We start from the raw sequence: 21,331 nt of genomic DNA on the forward strand, positions 1-21,331 counted from the left end.
AAACCCTTTTCGATTAAATGGACATTTTTAATGTGCATTTATCTTACACTTCCGAGCCTGGGGGGAGGGACTGAGCCAGCGAATGGCCTATTTGTAACAATTCCCTCTCTAGCTCATTCTATTCCTGAAATAAGGCCTGTGGTGATGACAGTAACAACCTCCTTGCGCTTTCCCTGCAAACTGGGTCAGTGCATCGTGTCACTTGCTACGCCGCTGCGAGATGCAGAACAGAAGTCTGACACGCGACAGGCTGTGCGCGGCTACGACGGCACACTGGAGGCCAGACCCAGCGTGAACTTGAGCTGAAATGTAGTGTGGGTAACCGTGCTTTCCATTCTTCCAAATGCTGTAATAACAATTTCAAAATTATCTGTGACTTGCTTTGCCTCTAATTTTATTTTCACTTTCCTTTCCCAACCAAAGTTCAAATGATGAAGTCAAATTACAAAAAAAAATTGCAAATTACGAAAGAAAAGCCAAGTCAAGCCGGCAGCCCTGCGTCGGCCCAGCAGTACGTCCGACGTACAGGGTGGGGTATCCCCACCAGCACTGCCTCCCCGAAGCCCACACCAGCTGCAGTCAGCTGGACGCCCAGCACGCACGCCCACTCCAAGAGACGGTCTTGCTCTGATGGCACCGAGCCCAGGGGCAACTGCACCCAACAGCCCCTTGGTGAGCCTGGGGCTGGAGTCAAACCATGAGGCCTCCTGACAGGCCGAGTCCTCGCACAGTGCCCACAGCCTGGCCTTACCCCACCTTCCGATCCCGGTTGCCCAAACCAGGCACACTGGCCTTCTTGCTGCTCTGCAACGTGCAAAGCGTGCTCCCCTCAGGTCACCCACCCAGGGACCCTGCCCCATTGTTGGCAGGACCACCCCCCTCACCAACCCTGTCCGTGGCCCCCATCCCTCTGCCCCCTCAACCACATACCCTAGCAGCACACTGTCCCCTGGGGTCCAGGGCCCACTGCCTAACTTCAGGAGCAGAGGTCTGCTCTACGCAGGCTAAAATCAGGGTGGGGGGAGGAGAAGACACCTGCAATGCACCCCACAATGTGGCATCATGTTGAGACCAAGCCCCACCCTCAGGGGATGCTTCTATTCCAGAATGTTCTCCCATTGAAAAGACAGCACCATTTCCTGGAGCAGCTATGCTAACTCCAGGACTGGCCTGGAGGTTTTATTTTTGATTAAATCAAAGTGGAAACATTACTAAATAGAATGTAAAAACAAAGAGACTCAAAAAACCCCTGTGGGGCTCAATGGTGTGTGGGGACCAGCGACACAGGACTTTCCCAAGGTGAACTGACCTGGAGGCTCAGAGCACAGGTCCAGTCCAGAGCCCCCTGCCCTCTGCACTGGGCTGCTCCCCTAAACAGGAGGAGGTGCAGCTGCTGTGCTGGACACACAGGATGCAGAGGGCCAGGTGCCTGGGGGAGGGGTAGGAACCAGGTGTAGCAGGCCAGGTGAGCCCGGAGAGGTCCAAACGGGAGAGCAGGCTGGAGCGAACTCTGGATGGAGACAGCAGAGCACTGGCCAGCTCCTCTCAGGCAGACAGAGGGCCCCAAATCCTTCCTGGGCCTCACCTTGGGCTCCTTTCTGCCAAGCCCTGGGAAGGACAGAGGGTGCCCTGGCTGCGATGGGAACAGCCCAGGCCAAGGCGAGGAAGAGGGAGGAGCGTGGGCAGAGGACCTGTCTCAGGGCAGCGGGGCGGACGGTCATCATTTGGAAAGGTCAGGACTCGGAGACGGCCCGTTCTCAGATGGCCATTTTCTCTCAGCAGACCGATAGACATGTACACGCTCCTTCAGTCACTCAACTTCAAGACACACGCAACCCACGAGACAACCGCATGGGCCAGCACAGCAACCCCTCCTGCCTGACAGGCAGAATCAGCTCTCCTCCCGTACCAGGCAGGTCAATGGCCGGAGCATTTCATTACAGTGGACGGGGCTGCGCTGCCTGAGTCACCATTTTCTGGGAGCGCATGCTGACTCCAGGGCACAAGCCCCCAGGAACTCCTACAAGGAGCTTGCTCCAGCGGCACTAATAACCATGGCCCAGCAGAGCAGAGCGGCCTCCAGCCTGGACCGGGCTCAGCGAGGGCCTCAGAGCAGCACAGACGGACGGCCTCGGCACCATCTCTCTCTGGCCACTGCCCACGGCTCCTTCCTGCCACTCCCACCGGCCCAGCTGCCACGGCTGCTCCCAGGCTTGAAACTTGAGAAGAATCTGGGCTCCTCGACCACCAAACCCGAACAAGACCAGTCTCGACCCCCTGATGCAGGCGTGGAGATCACCAGGGTCATGTCCAAGGCCTAGAGCTCCAACCGGTCCCTTTGGATTCAATCCCGGATGCCATGGACCCGCCGATAAGGCCATAAGCTCGGTCCACCCACGGCACTGACAGCAGCCCTCCCTCCCCTACTGTCCCCTCGCTCCTTGCATGTTTGTACGCACCAGCACCCCCGCTGCCAGCTCACCACGGGGTCCCCGGGCGGTGCCATTGCTCACGTGTGTGGACAGACTAGGAGAAAGAACAAGCAGTAACACGCAGGGCTCCATCCACAGGACTACCCAGAGCCACCTGGGATGGGGTGTTTTAGGAAACCCAGCGTCTATGTGACACTGCTGGGCAATAGTTTTGGGGAGGTGACAGACAAGATAGGTGACTCTATCAACTGCTGGTAGGACCTCAGCTGCAAGGGCGCCCCTCGACCAAGCCCCACAATGACCACGGGCCCTACCGAGTCTGTTTATGCCCCGCTCTCTCTGCCAAGGTGCAGGAAGGAGGGTACCATCACCCCCACCCACACCACCTGGCTGAAGATGGGGAATGAGAAGGAAGGATTTCCTCAGAGCTTCAGAATTTCATTTGAAGAGGGCGGCATGGGCAACTGGTGAGAGAGCAAAATGGTCCAACCCCTTGGAAGGATGCCTGGCAGCTCTGTAAGAATCTAAGCTCGTAGGCACATGACCAGGCCCCGAGGACATGAAAACATGTGTCTACACAGACTTGGACACAAATGTCACTAGAAGCTTTAGTCATAAGAGCCCCAACCTGGAACTATCCTAGCCCAGAACAAGTGTCCATCTCTGGGAGCGGACGAGCGTGTGGTGCAAGCAGACGACGGGGCGCTCCCCCACGAGAGAGCAGCAGGCTCCTGACACTGGAAACAACACGGGTGAGGTTCAGAAACATCACATGCAGGGAGAAGCCAGACGCGAGAGCACATACTGATGATGTTATTTACATGACGTCCACGGGAGGCAAAACTGATCTATGGCGACAACAAAGAAGGTGCCAAAGGAGGGAGGTGCGTGTGGAAGGCCATGAGGGACCATGTGCAATGAGAGGGATCTGCATGACCAGGCAGAGGGTTTATCAAAATTCACAGGATGAGGCGCCTGGTGGCTCAGGTGGTTGGAGCGCTGTGCTCCTAACGCTGAGTTCGCCAGCTCGATTCCCACAGGGGCAGCGAGCTGCGCCCTCTACAGCTAAGATTGTGAACAGCAGCTCTCCCTGGAGCTGGGCTGCCGTGAGCAGCCAGAGGTTGGCATGAGCTGCTGTGGGCTACTGTGTGCTGCCATGAGCGGCAGGTGGCCAGCGTGAGTGGCTGGCAGCCAGCGTGAGCGGCCAGCAGCCGGCGAGAACTGCCGTGAGCAGCCGACCCACGACTGGCAACCTAATGCCTCAGCCAGGGGGAGCGCAAGGCTCATAATACCCACATGGGCCAGGGAGCTGTGTCCTACACTAGACTGAGAAACAATGGTTTGAACCGGAGTTGGAGGGAGGGGTGCACATGGTGGACGTGGAAAAAACATTCACAGAGTGGCACACATAATATTTGTGCATTCCACTGTAGGTAAATTTTTACTCAAAAACGACTGCAAACAAATACTGAGCTCTAGGTACTGATGAATGCTACACATGCTGCAGTATTTAGGGAAGAGTAGGGAAGTCTACTCATTTGAAAGGCATCCCATTAGAGAAAAGAGACTGGATTGCTGGACAGACAGGAGGATGGGTGGGTAACGCAGATACAGTAAAATGCTGTCTGTAGAAAACAGATGACAGATATACAGATGGGGATTCACTGCGTAAGTCTCTTGTTATTTCAGTATGTTTGACAGTTGTCATTAAAAACCCTTTGGGGGAAATGGCAGTAGCTTTCTAACGTTATGGATAAGGAGCTGAGTCCGTCAGTCCTGGAAGACAGGGTGTGTGAGGAGCAGAGAACCAGAAAGGAGAGAAGGCATCCTGAAACCGGGGACACTGCAGGGGCTTCCAAGAGAAGGGAAGACGTTAAGCTCAACAGAAGAAGCCTGCGGAGGGGGGTCCCTGGGAAGGGGTGGCTGAGGGGGAGGGAAGCACGCCGTGGGCATGACTGACCTCCGTTCCTGATCGCTGCGATCCCGCGGTAGAAGTCTTCGAAACTGATCACGCCGAGCCCACTGGGATCCAAGTATTTCGTTAAGTCCTTCACCTGCAACGGCCAAGTGAGAATATGTTACCCAAGCCTTTTCCAAATTGGTGGGGGGGGCGGGGGGGTGTATCACGCACATTCAGAGAAGGAGCCCACTTGCGAGGTGTGGTGCTGAAAGTAAGTCATTGGTTCCTCTGACCCAAAGGCCACCAACGGCTCCAACCAGAGAACGGGCGGTTCCCTGGGGAGAGGGCGCCCGTCGCACATAGGACCACGAGTCATGGAACACGATCCTGATCTCAAAAGCCAAAGAAGATCATCAGTGTTGATGTGTTAGGTATTATTGTAGACAGTACCTAGACTATTATACACAGCACAGACCCACCCATCCATTCTCACAGCCGTGCATGGTCCTTAGTAAAAATATCTTCGGTAAGTAGACCTTGCATATCACAAATCAAAAAGAGGGGCCGGCCCGGTGGCTCAGGAGGTTGGAGCTCCATGCTCCTAACTCCGAAGGCTGCCGGTTCGATTCCCACATGGGCCAGTGGGCTCTCAATCACAAGGTTGCCAGTTCAATTCCTCGAGTCCCGCAAGGGATGGTGGGCAGCGCCCCCTGCAACTAAAATTGAACATGGCACCTTGAGCTGAGCTGCCGCTGAGCTCCCAGATGGCTCAGTTGGTTGGAGCGTGTCCTCTCAACCAAAAGGTTGCCGATTCGACTCCCGCAAGGGATGGTGGGCTGTGCCCCCTGCAACTAGAAATGGCAACTGGACCTGGAGCTGAGCTGCGCCCTCCAGAACTAAGACTGAAAGAACAACAACTTGAAGCTGAACAGAACCCTCCACAACTAAGACTGAAAGGACAACAACTTGACTTGGAGAAAAGTCCTGGAAGTACACACTGTTCCCCAATAAAGTCCTGTTCCCCTTCCCCAATAAAATCTAAAAAAAAAAAAACAAATCAAAAAGAGTGAGTAGGATAATTCACACGAGTGTTACGGAGAATGAAACTCTTCAGAAAGAAGATACATGTTCATTTCTAAGTATAAACTGGATTTCATCAAAATGTCAAACTTGTACTTCAAAAGACACCATTAGTGAAATTAAAAGGCAAAACACAGACTGAGAGAAAATTGTTTTGTGCACCTGAAATTAATAAAAAATATATATATTTGTAAATCATATCTGATAAAGGACTTCTATCTAGAATGCATAAAGAAATCTCACAATGTACCAAGACAAAAAACACACTTTTTTTAAGTGGCCAAAAGATTTAAACAGTTATTTTAAAAAGATTCAAACAGGACATACAAACGGCTGATAAGCATATGAAAAGATGCTCAAGAGTCCTTAGGAAAATGCAAACTAAAACCACGAGGAGATAGATGTCACTCGCTGGAGCAGCTATAATCAAAACTACTGACAATACCAAGGTTGGCAAGGATGTGGAAAACCTGGAACCTCATACACCACTAGGAGGAACGTGAAATGGTCTGGCTAATTTGGAAATCATTTGGCAGTTACCTGAAAAGTTAAACATAAGCTTACCATACATACAACACAGCAACTCCACTCTTAGATATCGACCCAAACGGAAGGAAAACAGGTCCAAACAAAGACGGGTATGCAAATATGCACAACAAGCAAGATTAACCGTAACAGCAAAAGAGCCAAAGCAACCCAAATGTCCATCATCCGAGGAAAGGATAAACAAGACGTGGTCCACCTATACAGCAGACTGTCGTTCAGCCACCACAAGGAATGAAATACTGACACGCTACAACATGAATGAACCTCAGAAACATTCTGCTAAGTAAAAAAGCCAGACGTAAAAGACTACAAATTATATTCTTTCATTTATAGGACATTTTCATGAAAGAAAAATCTATAGAGACACAAAGATCAGTGGTTGCCTGGGAATCATGGGGTGGAAGTGGGACTGACGGCAAACAGCACGAGGGATCTTTTTGGAAGTGTGGGAATAGTTTAAAATTAGGCTGCGGTGATGACTGCATAGTTCTATAAATTTACTAGAATTCGTTGATTTGTACACTTACAGCGGGTGAATTTTATGGCGTATAAATTATACTTCAACAACGCTCTTAAAAATAAATGAATAAAGAGATAAAAAGGATTCAGGAGAAAGTGATAAATATTGAAGTGAGGCAAAGACATATTAGAATGGATAACAAGTCCCTGAGAAGAAAGACCAAAGCAACGGTACAGAACAAATACTAAAACTGTATTTAAGAGAATTTCCCAAAAAAATAAATAAATAAATAAAAATTACATTATTGAAAGAACACATTGGGTACCTAAGAATATCAACTCCCGACCCCAAAAGACCTACTCCAAGACTTAATCTGGTGAATTTCTTGGACTTTAAAGGAAAACAAATTCTTTTGAATAGCTATGTAAAAATGAAGTGACTTTATAAAAGAAAATTAGACTATCATTAACCTTTTCAGCAGCAACACTAAGTAATAAGGAATATTCTAATTCCATCGTTCTAAGTGTTGTTGAGAATTGGGGTCCTCCACATGATTGAAAAAGGAGAAAATGCTACAAAACTGAAACGAGTAGACAAACACCCCATAATCCTGACTTGGAATTTTAAGTATCCCTATGAGGAATCACTCACGATATATGAAGAATAAAACAAAAATCTTCTAATTCTGTCCAATCAACAGTGAGCCCCCGTAGTCCCTAAGTTGTGGATTGAAACGCCACTTCCCATTAAAAGGAACAAGGACCCTTGGAGAAATGCCAGGAAATGTGCACGTTGAGCCTGGAACAGCTTGTAACACCTGAAAGCAAAGACGCTATCAAAGACTTCATTAGGTCACGTCAAAGAACTCAGGAGCCAATCTAAAGAGGCTTTCACAGCCAAAAATAAGACAATATGAGAGCTGATGAGAATGATACATGCAATGGACTGGAACACACCAAACGCATTTCAACCCAGGAAGGCATAAATTATGGTAAAAAAGTAACTAGTCATTATTGGAGGATACTAGTGAACCAATTTATCATTATGAAAACTACTAAATAAAGGGAAAGAATCAAGCAGTTAGCCTGCCTTTCCCATACAAACTGCAACTCAGGGCGAGCAATGGTGGTCATGAGGGGCAGGGTTCTTTAAGGAGCGACCCAGCCAATAAACGAAGCAGGAACCATGGGATTAGAATGTACCATCCTGCAGTCCTTCATGAAGCAGTGGACATAATCAATGACCCTCAGTGCCTCCTGAGGACAGAGACAGACAACCAGACCCCAGGTGCCTCCTGACGCAAGTGTGTGACACCACCTCAATCGAACCTGAATCCAACTACTAATTTACAGGAAATACGATGATCAAAGTCACATGTTTCAACAACATCACAGGGATATAATCAGCAAAACCCTTGAAAGGCCTTGAAAGAGTCAGATAAGTGACCTGCTATTTTCAAGGGGAAAAAAAAAAGGAAAGGAAACCTTTATTAAGAGACCCAGGAGACATGTCAACCTACTGCCATGTAAGGACTTTTTTGGATCCTGGTTCAAATAAATTGTTTTTTAAAAATCACATTTATAAAATAATTAGAAATTTGATTACTGATGCTGGATACTGAAAATCGAATGAATATTTTATATTAAGGAACTGTTGTTCATTTTTGTAGGTGTGATAATGATATGTTAGTAATTTATAAAAGCACATTGCTTTTTTGATACACTTACTAAAATGTTTAGAGATATTTCAAAACTCTGGGGCTAAGGCACATACATGGTTACACATACATAACCGACTGACCAGGACAGGAGTTGCTGCGGCTGGGGGGGCGGAGGGGTCCCGGGGAAGCATTACACTGTTCTTCTACTTCTGGATAGACTTGAATTTTTCCATAATGAAAACTTGAGAGAGAGAGAGAGAGAGAGAGAGAGAGAGAGAGAGAGATTGAGAGAGAGAGAGAGAGAGAGAGAGAGAGAGAGAGAGATTGAGAGAGAGAGAGAGAGAGAGAGAGAGAGAGAGAGAGAGAGAGAGAGAGGAGAAGAGAGAAAAAGAGCAAAGAAGAGCAAGAAGAAAGGAAAGATCATGGGAAGGGAGAGGGGACAAACGGATGAGATATTTAGCCAGGAAGAGCTGACTTTTGACCACAAAAGGAGGGAAGGTCCATACAGGAAACCCCAAGGGTAGGAGGGTTTTGGCATCAGAATATTTAGGGTGTAGGCAGGGTGTTTCCTAGGTGGAGAATCAGAGCTAGGGCTGCGATGGGCATGAGCCCTGGCTGAGGCCAAACCCCTTCATCCGCAAACACCCCTCAGGGCCTCCACGGTGCTGAGCAGGGTGGCAGGTGCTGCCAAGTTCAGCTCTCTCACCATCATTTGTTGACCATGAGCAACAGAAAAGCCAGACTGGGACGGGACCAGCTCAGGCTGACTGATCCTAAGAGTCCAGGATTCTGGAGTCAGAGAGAGACTCTCCCTCTTCTCCCTCCACAACACGAAGAAGACGGCAGCCTCTGTCCCTCCACCCCAGGGCTCTAGGTGTTGGAGACACTGGGCTCAGAGTTACTCATCAGCTGATTTCTTGAAATAACTGAATGCCTCCCTCCTTACCTCACCAAAGCCTTCAATTCTAAAGCACATGATGTCTTGTGAGCATCTTGCTGGGTACGCAGAGTTATCTAACCTGGAATCTGTAATGGCCAATCTGTCCTTAAGATTCCTAAGAATTTTAAGTGAACTCAAAGTACCAGGAATTGAACACAAAGTACCAAGTCATTCATTCTGAAACATTAACCCAATGCTTTTGAAACAAATAACTAACTGGGAGTAGGCCCTTTATATGTTACCATGTGAGAATGAGCAAGGCTGAATCAAAGTGTATACATTAGAAAGTCCACTTGACACTTTCTTTGGAGAATAAACCAACTTCCACGCAGTCAATGGTTTGGGGATGGTTCCAGTTATCCAAGCCCACAGGCCTCCACTCACAAGCTTTCAGAAACAAACAATTAAGACTGAAAAATAAGAACCTGCCTTTTCTTGGAAAATCAGCAGAGCCAGAAAACCACGCCAAGAGACATACCCCAGAGCCGTGAAAGCAAGCTAGCCCCCCCTCCAGCAAACAACACAGCAAGTTACAGAAACATCATGGGAGAAACACCCCCTCTGCAACCAGGTACAGATGGATGGAGAAGCTGGTTCCCGCCATATGAGAAAGTTCCTAACAAGTTATATTGCGTCTGCTACAGAGGAGGAGACCTAATCTGCAAGAGAAGAGACCGTAACAAGTTCTCACACCACAGTTAATTAACTCCAACTACAGAAGCAGGGCTGCAGAAATCGTGCTGAGAGTGCAGCACCGCCCAGGGAGAAATTACCCCCATTTCTGCCCCTTGCTGTGACAACCACCACGATTATCAAGCACCTCAACCTAACGATCAATTACAGACAACTCCAGCCAACAAAAGTAGAATACACGTTCCTTTCAAGCAATATTTACCACGTCAGACTATATTCTGGACCATAAAACAAATTTCAATAGACTTAAAAGGATTCGAGTCAGTATCAATAGCCTCTAGGGAAATGGAAATTAAAGCGATAACAAGGTACACATCTATTTACATAGCTAAAATTAAAAGGACGGGCCATAACGGAGAAACTGGAATTCTCATACACGGCTGCTGCGAATGTAGAATTACACAACCACTTTGGAAAACTGTTTGGAAATTCCTTAAAGAGTTAACTATGTACCTAAGATAAGACCCAGTCATTTCATTCCTAGGTTTTCACCCACAGGAATGAGAGCCTGTGTCCATAGGAAGACTTGGACAGGAAGGGTCATAGAAACTTTATTTATGAATGGCCAAAAAAATGGACACCACCCAAATGTCCATCAACATAAGAATGCATAAACAAACTGGGGTGTTGGGGGCAGGGAGTAGCCATGGTGACGATAAACAAAATGTTCCCAGGGGCTCCCTTAACTATTCATAAACTTGACACCAGATGTGCAGGGTGGGCAGGAGCAGGTAGGGAGAAAAGAAACTCAACAGCCTGAGGACAGATCGTAGCTGAATGTCCGTATCTGAATGTCCGTATCTGAATGTCCGTACTGAGGGCAGCAGCCGGCCCACCTCATGGCACCTGCGCTTGTCTCTAAGAGCACCTGTAAAGCACCTCAACAAACATACAACGGGTTCTCCCTGCTCTTTCTGAGAAGTCTCCTTCGCTGTCCTGAGCTGCAGCCACCTGAAGGGACCCACGCGGCCCGCGCCATCCAGTTCTCAGGTGCAGACAGCCCCAACCGGCTTTGCTCCGGCAGGTGGGTGTTCTGGGTCCAACACTCAAGATGTCATTGCCAACTTTCCTTACTTAGATTTTAGGGAGAAGCAGAAACTAAGTCATTTAATAAGTCTAGAAAAGACTAAATGTCACATAACGTGCAAAGTGTATAAACAGGAGACAGGAAGGATATATACATTCTGTTTTTTACTGACACTTTTGGAAAGAAGCCTGGAGCATTTTAAATAGTCAGAGCTGTGATTTTCAGTTTACGTTTAAGGTTGTGGTTTCTTCTGGGGCGGGGGGTTGGGTGGGGAGGTAAGCAGGGAAAAGGGGTAGACGAGGCTAAGACCACATCTGTAGCATGTTATTTCTTAAGAGTAGGTATGCACTTGAGTGGGAGATTTTGCTTGTTGGTTCGTGTTAATGGAGATAACGGAAGGATTCTTAGGAATGTAGGGATGGTTGTCTGCTACATAGTGACAGACTTCATTCATAGAAAACCTGCAAAAGCTGAGCCCTCACCAGAGTGGCACTGTTTCGACTTCTTAGATCAGGGGAAAAAGAAGGAGGAAGAGGAGGACGGAGGAGGCGGGGAGAAGGGAAGGAAGAGGAAGAGCCACAACTTTGTTCTCAGGACCTTTGAAAGCCAGACACAAATGATAGATGACTCAAGCCTCTTACAAAGCAGTGGTGATTTTCTATCTGTAACTGTCCAGAGAGCAGCCGAATAGGAAAGAGCTTCCTGTGTATTACATTTCCTAAGCCTGCCGGAAAGTGTCACACTAGGAAAGTGTCACACTACGGCTCCAGGACCTGGGACAGCGCCAGAGTTTTTTTTGTTTTTTTTTTTTAACCCCTAATAGGTCTGCTTCGCACCAACTACTCTGGCAAATAACTTTTTCGGGGGTTATGCTTGGCAATTTATGCTTAAAGACCCTGTTCCAAGATTTCTCTAGATGAGGAGAAACATTTAATTTTTTAAAAACAGGCCAGCATGTGGCCACAAAAGAAAGGCCTGCTGTCTCCCTAGACATCTTAAAACCCCTGTAGAATTACTGGGTTCTGCTGGGGGAAAAATTGACTTCATTCAAGTAAATCTAATGTTTACTTTCTGGGCAACTTAAAAGGCAAGGTATGTTTATTTCCAAACCTAAAACTTGGAAAGAAGACAGTAACGTAAGAGTTTTCTAACACTGAATGTGCTCGTTGGGAGCTCAGTTTTCCTGCTTGAGGTACAAGAATAGCTTCTTACATCAGCTGTGATGATGAACTGATTTAACTGCCCCTGGTTTACGGGGTAGGTAGGGCTTAGAAAATTCTAGAATAAAAGCATAATGCCGGTCTTACATGGAAAAGCCATTCCATATGTCCCGCAAGAGGCATGGGTCACATTCTGGAATCCAATTTGGTCTTTCAGAAATGGGTGTGGCCGTGTCACTGAGCTGTGCCCTCGCTTGCTGGCAGCAGCCTGCTCAGCGCCCAGCTGTAACCAGAGCCTGGCTAGTTCTCGTTGCTGTGCTTCGGACACAGACGTGGGTTGTCTCCAGCACCAGAAGCTGCTCTCTCCCTGTATCTGTCATCACTGGGATTTTGGCAGGTTGCTGCTCTCCAACCAGTCCAGCACCCACTCTGTTTGAAGAGCCCTTGGTGCAGGCGGTGTGGGCAGCAGAGAAGCCGGGTCTGGAAACGTTCTGACTTCTCCACGTCACCTCTGATAACAGGTTTATGGAGATATAATTTGTATACCACACAATTCACCCATTTAAAGGATATAATTCAGTGGGGTTTTTTAGTATATTCACAGAGCTGTCTCTATGTTATTTTAAAGACAACAAAATCTTAAAATGCATAGGAGAATACTTGGGAAAATAGTCACCTGGACACATTCAAGTTTTACGCAAACATGCTGAGGAAATGAAACAATTTATAGAAGTTACCAAAGAACACATTCAACACTTATGTAACCACATTAATTAGAGGAAACAGTGGCACCTCGGGAAGCAGAAATCCCTCCTGCTCGTTCCTGAAATTTAGGTCTGGTGTTGGGGAGAGTCAGGGGCGCCAGATGAGGGACGGCGAGCAGGCCGTAGGCAGGGGCACTCCTGGCCCCGCAGCCCCGTCCAAGGGGCTATGACAGTGTTCCCTGGGGAACATTATTGCCCTGGGGCTCTTCTCTGGAATGTCAACCAACTGGATCAAGGACTGTTCAGCTCCAGACTCGCTCCAAGCTGCATGAAAGCAGGGTGCCTTCCAGCCTATCCCAGCCACCTCTGCACATTCCATACGGGGAGACCACCTGACGACCCCCGAGAGTAAGTAAAGGAGGGGAAAAACACAAACTGAAAAGCTATCAAATACAGGCACATAGACCAAACACTCACAATGCTGTGAGGCCTGGAACCCGACAGCAGCTCCGGCCCTTCTCACCCACCCCACCCGGCTTGGAGAAGCCCTTCTTTCTGCTCTTTAGTTCTGGGTGGTTTAGGGGGTCACTGCCTCCATGCCTAAGTAATATGCTCCTGGCGCTATTTTCTTGGCTTTTCAAATTTATACGTTGCCTTTTGGCCTCTGAGGGTAGAAAATGAGAAGCCAGCACTCTCCCCGCCCCCTCCCAAGTTTGGCTAGGCCTGCTGCGGTGTTTCCATCATCGACGACGTAAATATGTTGCACTGCTGAACCGTTTAAACGACAGCACTGCCTTTCTTATGTCATTTCCCCTGACTTCTCAGTGCCTTTGCCTTGTGTTGCCTGAATTTCTGCGTGTCTATTGCTCTGACACCCCTGCAGGACTACGCGCCTCCTTCAGACCATCCCACAGCCTTGGGCCCTGCGGCCCCGCCTCCCAGCTGGCCGCCTGCCTCCTCCTTGCTTGGGGCTCCCTGCTGAGAAAGCTGCGGGGCGATGGGGTCTGAGGCACTGCACTCCTCCCTCCTCTGATAGGGGCCTGGGTGCGTGGGGACAGGTTGGAAACGAGCCCCATGGCTTCGGGAAGGCCACTGCCCCAGCCCCAGCTCACTCCTGCTGGTGCCTTAGAATCTGCTGCCACCCTGTCCTGATGCTGTTTGTGGATGGGGCCTGTTTCCATCTCCAGAAGCTGCTGGGAACCTCCCTCCATCAGCAGGATTCCCTGTGTTTTGAGGGGTCCTTTCTCCTCGCTGTTCTGAGCACAGGAAGAGACCTTTCAAATGGAGACACAGGATTCCCATGTGGCCCCCTCCTGTCCCGCTCCCAGCACGGCTGTGAGGCGCTCTGCCTCGTTAGTCTCACATTTCCTTATCATTTACCTGCTATTCTCGCTGCCTTGTAAAGAACTTTGTGGGATATATTCTTGACTTGATCATCCAACCCTTCGACTGGGCGCCTTTTTCTCATTTTTAATTTCTGAGGGAGCTTCCTAGTTCTCTGAATGCGACGTCTTCTTTAATCCGACAATATAAACCAAGTTGTATTTTCCAAGTTTCCTTCTGTTCTCTGCACTGACTGTTGTTCCCTTCAAGTGCTTTCTGCTTTTTCTTTTGTGGTTTTGGTTTTGGTCTCTCCCTTCCTTGTGGGGGGCTTTCCTCAAGTATCTGAGGTCCCTGACTGTCCCTTTCTACTTAAAAGTGGTCCCTAAAAAAAGCTGATGAAAAGCCAGGATTGCTCGTTAACTGGGGGCTATAGGTGCCCTGGCAAAGTGACCTGGCTCCTGTGCGGTCAGCTGTCCCAGGACTGGACACTGCGGGGGCAGGATCCCGAGAAGGCGGGGGAATATGACGGGACAGGCGAGCATGGCCAGTGTGACATGCCAGTCGCTGTCCCTACAGTGACTGCAACAGACAGCTGGCCGCACAGAAGTAAGCTGTTGTGCTGGGAGAGGGCCACGTGGCTGGCCCTGGGGGCCACCGCACTCCACCCACCCGCAGAACACAGGAGTCTCAGCCCTACAAGCACAAGGAACTGAATGCTTTCCCTGGCGCCTGTAGCTCCCACCTGGGTTATCTGAAGGCACAAATGCACAAACAGCCCGGAGACTTCATTATGTGGTTTAAAACTCCAGATCACTCTGCGTTAAAAAGCTTTGTCACCTGGACACATTCAAGTTTTACGCAAACATGCTAAGGAAATGAAACAATTTATAGACATTACCAAAGAACACATTCAACACTTATGTAACCACATTAATTAGAGGAAACAGTGGCACCTCGGGAAGCAGAAATCCCTCCTGCTCATTCCTAAAATTCAGGTCTGGTGTTGGGGAGAGTCAGGGGCGCCAGATGAGGGACGGCGAGCAGGCCGTAGGTATATGAACTGGTCATCGCACGCCAACGTGCTCACCACGGTATCTTCTGAAGGCCACGTCCAGACACCGGGCCCGGCGGCAGGGCTCCCATCTGCACGTGTGCCGAGGTCCCCGCCCACTGCACGCCCGCCCAGGTGAGCGGTACCAAGGGCCACTCTGGGAGGAGAGCCTGCCAGGGCTCACTCTTTAAGTCCTTCTGAAGGAGCCATCCTCTTCCAAGAAGAGCCAACTCTGCAGAATCATCCCGAGACAAAGCAAACCTTGACACCCCTGGCCGAGGGGTGCCGGTGTTTGCCTTCCCTTAGACAACCAACATCTGACGTGGGCCAGAGAGGCCGAGGCAACGGCTAAGGAAACGCAGAGATGAAAGGGCCAAGGAGCATCCTCTCCTGCACGTGCAGGATTGCCAGGAAGACCAACTCTCCCACCCCAATATCATTAGGACACCATTCCCCCAACCGGCATGCTGCACCCGGGTCTCTGCGCCTACAGCAGCCCCTATCCCTGCTGCCCCACCCCTGCTCACAGGGCTTCTACCCAGGCCTCAGGACTCACCCCAAGAACCCCATGCCTGGTAGACAACTCGACGCACACGTCCTCCTGTTCCACTTGCTCATGTGCCTCCCAGGCAAGGACCAGGCCTATCCCTTCCACCCCGGGAGCCCGTCCGTACCCGGCCCAGGTGGCACAAAACACACCTGACGAACACACAGCTGGGAAGGCACGGGTGAGTGTGAGGAGAAGACAGGCTCTATGCTGAGGCCCCTGCAAGTCTTCTGGCAGAAAGTTTCTCCCCACAGGGGGACCCGGGATAGGAGCCCACAGTCACCTGGACTTGGGCCTCTGGTTACCAACCTGAGTGGGGACGACGCCCCGCAGCTCTCGTTCCCCAACACGGAGCAGATGAGGTCATTCCTGCGCTGTCTGCGGTTTGCTTTTGGTTTTGTTCTTTTGAGAGTTGGTTTAAATCTAAAAGTGACAGTTCCTAGATTAGGATAATACCTAGCTAGAACCCAATCTAGAGAGGACTGAAAAATTCTAGAAGCTCTAAAATGCTGAGCATTAAACCTTGGCGTATCAGACCACCACTGCTGAATAAAGTTAACTGTAGAACTAACCTAATGTCTATGATTGTCATAATTTTTAAAAATTATCAAGAGATCATTCAGGGGGGCAGTATATTGGGAGAGGCGGGTTGACATTTTGCGGGGGGTGAAATGTCTGGCTATTGCATTGTTTTGTGCACCTGAAACTAATTTTTAAAAAAATTTTGAATCTAAAACAAAAAGAGAGAGAGATCATTCAACAGTAGAGAAAACTCTTAAATCAGTACAAATGAAAATTTTTCAGGCTCTCATTCTGTCCAACACCATCCTGTTTTTCTCTACCTTCATCTTCTGCACTGTTGCTCTTTAAAAGCAGAATGTTAAACCAAAATACAGACAGAATTTATTGTATAGAAACTCAAACCATTTTTAGCGCTCCACAAGATTTTAGGGGCTGCCTGAGCCAACCCCCATGTCACAGGTTAAGAAATGGAGGCCTTTGGCCGGGTAACACGCTATGACACAGAAGATACACACGCACAAAAATTTACTCACTAACACATATACAAGAATTTCAGCTCAAATATACTCACAAGACAAAAGACAAATTACAGCTACAATGATACACTATTTTTCCTGTATCAGATTGACAATACTTTTCTAGAGGGCGATTTGGTAACAAAAAACTTTTTAAAATACTTTAAAATCTATCATCTGTTCCCCCTGCAATTCCATTTTAATTTAAGGAAATAATAAAGATTGTGTAGGAAGATTCAGCTCCAAGGAAGCTCATAACGGTAGAAAAGTGAAAGCTTAAAATACCAAAGACAGAGGATTAATCAAATGAATTCTAGCTCATTCATTCATATGATGGAAAACTAGCCATAAAAAGTGTTGTAGGGCGGCCAAGTGGCTCAGTCAGTTAGAGCACGAGCTCTGAACAATAGTTGCCGGTTCGATTCCCACATGGGCCAGTGAGCTGTGCCCTCCACAACTAGACTGAAAACAACAAGCTGCCGCTGAGCTTCCAGAGGGGCGGCCGGATGGCTCAGTTGGTTCGAGTGCAAGGTCTCAACAACAAGGTTGCTGGTTCAATTCCCGCATGGGATTGTGGGCTGCGTCCCCTGCAACTAAAGATTGAAAACGGCAACTGGACTTGGAGCTGAGCTGCGCCCTCCACAACTAGATTGAAGGTCAACGACTTGGAGCTGATGGGCCCTGGAGAAACACACTGTTCCCCAATATTCCCCAATTGAAAAATAAAAAAATGTTGTAGAAGGAGAGATACTGACATTGAGAGAAGCTGACAATATATTGATTTAAAGTAGGTTAAAACTGTAAATTAATTATGACTCTGGTTTATCTTACATGAACAATAATTTAAAAGTCTAGAAGGTTAACTGATTCTGAGTAGTGAATACACATTGCAATATACAATGTATTACAGAAATGTACCCTTGAAAGCTAAATAATTTTACTAACCAAAGTCACCCCAATAAATTTAATAAAAATTAATTTTTAAAAAGTCTAGAAGGTTGAAAAGATTATCATAATGCTGGATGGGATTGTTGTTTTCTCATTTTTTGCATGTTTTTATTTAAATGTGAATTAGCTGCCTTTTTTTTTCTCTTTTTTTTTTTAAGGTTCTAGTTAATCGCTTTAAGGGCAATTCCAACGAACGAGAACAGGTTCTTGATTCGAGCATTACATGTGCTATGATTCCTCCCACTAGAAAGTTCTGGGTGTAAAAGAAAAGGCCCAATGTTCTCTTAAGTGCTCACTAGGCCTCACTAACCGGTACTTCTGAAATGCATGATAAGGTAGGCTCCTTGGGACCGGGGTGGGGGGGAGTTGGGAGGCTTAAAAATAAAATCACCCAGAGGAAAGTGTGCAGGTGGCTTTTCTCTGTGCTGGGCTGTGTTCCGGAGGCACTCTCTCCTGCTCTGCGCTGTCTCACGCTAGGTGTTTGGATGTTTTCCTGGATTTCTGCTTCTGGAGCAGCTCTCAGTGATAGTGAAGTGGAAGATGAATTGTTTTCCTGTGTTGTCAAGCTTTTCTCTCACGGGGAGGCCTTGTTTGATGAGCTGCCCAAAAGCACAGAGATGGTGTCTGGCACCTGCGCTTGGGTTTCAAGGGCAGGCAGCGCCCAGGAGACTCTCTGTGGACCTTTCTCTCCTCACCAGCCACAGGGAATCACATTGATAAGAATGGATTTTCTCACAAAGGGGCTTTGTTTTTCCTGCAGCCAAAAAAAAAGAAAAAATCAGCCTTGTTTTTCCTGGATTTTAGTAAAGCAAACCAACCCACCCAATGCTGGAATGAAAAGGACCTTTGTAAACAAGTAAGGGAAGAAGACCTCTTGGCGAGAGAGGGGGGTGGAGGAAGGCGACAGAGGGCGGAGCAAACGCTTGCGGAGGTAACTGCTCCTCCTGGTCTCTCCTTACTCTCCGGAGAGTCACACCTGACAGGAAAGACTATCCACCTGTCCCCTTTGTGTATAAAGAGCCAACTGAGGAAGCAGCCGGGTGGAACCTGAGCTGCTGCCCACAGACGCTCACTCACAGGCGCCGCCTGCCCTTGAAACCCAAGTGCAAACGCGAAACACCATCTCTGCGCTTTGGGGCAGCTCTGCAGCCCCCAAGAGAAAAGCATGACAACCCAGAAAAACAATTGCTCTTCTGGACTATCACTCACAGTGGCTCCAGCAGCAGAAATGCATGAAAACATCCCAAGGCCAGAGGAGACAGCGACTCCGGAACACAGCCCAGCCTTCTCCCACGCTTTGCAAAGACCCACAGCCTCCATGAGAATCATCGCAGGCTCCAGAATGAATGAGAAAAAAATACACTTTGTTTCAAAGCATGTGCCACCACACCCATCCTGTCACCCTAATTTCTCCTTGAGTACCCTTCACACTAACGAGGCCTAGGGGAGGCGGGGATGGGGAGAGCAGGACCCAGCAAGGGCACCTCCACAGTGACACCCGCACAGGAAACGAGGGCCCAAGCACAACTTCTCTGCCTGACCACAAAACCAAGTTGAAGTTCACGGATTACTTAAAAAGGCGACAAAGGCTCGCCCAGGCTAGCAAAAGGCCCCACCAATCCCCTGTACACAGCTCGGGGGGCTTTTCCTCAAGAAGGCAGCATGCCAAAGTGGAAACAATAGGCCTTTGGCTGACAGTTCCAGGTTCAAATTCAGTCTCTCCTGCCAACTGTCCTCCAGGCGTTCTCAGCGCTGTTCTCAGAGCTGCTCTGTAAACAAGCCTCCTGGGCGAAGGTGACAGGCGTCACACACCTCACAGTCCAAGACTCACAAGAGAGAGGCACCCAACACCTACGCCAAGTTCACGGCTCCCATGTGCTTGAGGACAAAGGTTTTCTTTCACAGCGAAGTTCTCTGAGAGCGCATGGGACCCCCAGCAGAGGCTTCCTGCTCCCTTCCTCAGCAGACATATGCTGGCAATCCTGCGTGCGGCCAGGACCAAGATGCTCTGCGTCGGAGCAGAACGCTGCCCGGGAACTTGTGAGCAACGCAGATTCTCAGGCCCCACCCAGAATTTGCTAGAAAAAAAACCTGTTGACGAGACCCAGCACTGAGTTTTAAAAAGCCTTCCAGGTAATCTGCGGCCTCTGGAGCTTGAGAACCTCAGATGTGGAACGGTTAGGGTTAGGGTTAGGGTTAGGATTGGGGTCAGGGTTAGGGCTGGGGTTAGGATTGGGGTCAGGGTGAGGGGGAGGCGCAGTGCAAAGATCTCAGTTAAATGTGTATCTCCAACTACCACCCCCTGACTCCCCCGAGACACCCACTAGCAGGAATAGGAACCCCACTTCAAAAAGCAGTGTCCTGTAAGGAACCTCGTATTTCACAGGTTATTAATGTGAACCTGGATTTTTCCTTCTTTAAATAAACAAGTCAAAAAAATAAAAATAATAAAAATAAATAAACAAGTCAAAAGTAGATGCCTGACTATCAGTCACTCAAACAACGGTATTACGTGCTAAGAGGAAAGGGGCCTGGACACGGGGACACAGAGTGTGTTTGCTGAACAGAGGGACAGAGCGCGCAGAACCACGTGCTGCAGCCCGGCGGGTGGTGGCACTGACGGCGAGGTCCCACCCCCCATTAGGGTTCGCGTCCATGAAATCAACGAGTAGCAGAAACTACAGAGCACCCGGCACACGGGATTATTGTATTACTATTACAGGATACTTCAAATACCTCATTTATTTTTATCACTTGTCTATATTTGGGCCTTTCAATTAATCAGCAGCACTTTACTGGGGGGCGGACACGGAGAGAGGGTACATTTATCCCAAGTGAGAACACACCCCCACTGGTAAAAGTGACTGGGGAAGATTTTGGGTCCTGTCTATGCATTTCTGGAACACTTGTTTGTCTTCTGAACAGTGGACAAACATGACTTTAGTTATCAGGAAGAGCAAAGGCTGAAGAAAAATGCACCCACACTGATCTTCCTCCATTCTCAAGGAGGCTGGCTGAGGAAGAAGACGGGGGGTGTGGACAGAGGTCCTGCTTCACCTCTCAGCTCGCCAGCTGTGCCACCCGGGGACAGACACAAGGGAGCCTGCTGCCCCCTCCGTAGATGGCATGTCCGGTGTGGCTGGTCGCAAGCACTGACATACCCAGACCCGGCACACAGCATTTTCAGAAATCACTCTCTCCTCCCTTAAAGGATAAAAGAAGATTTACAGTGCCTTTTGACCGTCTTTGTGAAGACGCTCCATCTCAGACCTTCTGAGAGACAACAGGCAGGACACTGCCAGCAAAGCAAAGGGATCTCTTCCAGCAAAGAGAAGATTCTTTAGGAAATTAAGATGCCAGCCAGGACTAAGGAGAGTTATGCCATGCTCGGGGAAGAGCGGGGAAGAGGCAGGAGAAAGAAGCCACCCTGATCCAACCTCACCCTATACTTCTGGTTTTCACAGAAAGCAGTTTCATCTCCAATGTGGTATCGAAAGTTCTTTACACCCCTTAGTAAATCTTCAGTAAAAAGAAAGGGAACAGGGCCGGCCCGGTGGCTCAGGTGGTTAGAGCTCCGTGCTCCTAACTCCGAAGGCTGCCGGTTCGATTCCCACATGGGCCAGTGGGTTCTCAACCACAAGGTTGCCAGTTCAATTCCTCGAATCCCGCAGGGAATGGTGGGCTCTGCCCCCTGTAACTAAGATTGAACCTGTAACTAAGATTGAACACGGGCACCTTGAGCTGAGCTGCCTCCCGGATGGCTCAGTTGTTGGTTGGAGCACGGGCTCTCAACCACAAGGTTGCCAGTTCAATGCCTCGATTC

At 48.8% G+C, this 21,331-nt stretch overlaps 1 protein-coding gene across 3 annotated transcripts in view; it reads right to left on the reverse strand.

Moving 5' to 3' along the window:
* RAB11FIP3 (RAB11 family interacting protein 3) overlaps positions 1–21,331 on the reverse strand; it is a 71,998-nt gene that overhangs the window by 33,819 nt on the left and 16,848 nt on the right. For all 3 annotated transcript variants that reach the window (XM_074322930.2, XM_074322929.2, XM_019756180.3), the window contains exon 2: positions 4,393–4,486. In XM_074322930.2, the coding sequence (XP_074179031.1) occupies positions 4,393–4,486 (94 nt within the window). The remainder of the gene's footprint in view (positions 1–4,392; positions 4,487–21,331) is intronic.

The sequence above is a fragment of the Rhinolophus sinicus genome, chromosome 10, assembly GCF_057876585.1.
Source record: "Rhinolophus sinicus isolate RSI-liver-muscle chromosome 10, RSI-T2T, whole genome shotgun sequence".
NCBI lineage: Eukaryota > Metazoa > Chordata > Mammalia > Chiroptera > Rhinolophidae > Rhinolophus > Rhinolophus sinicus.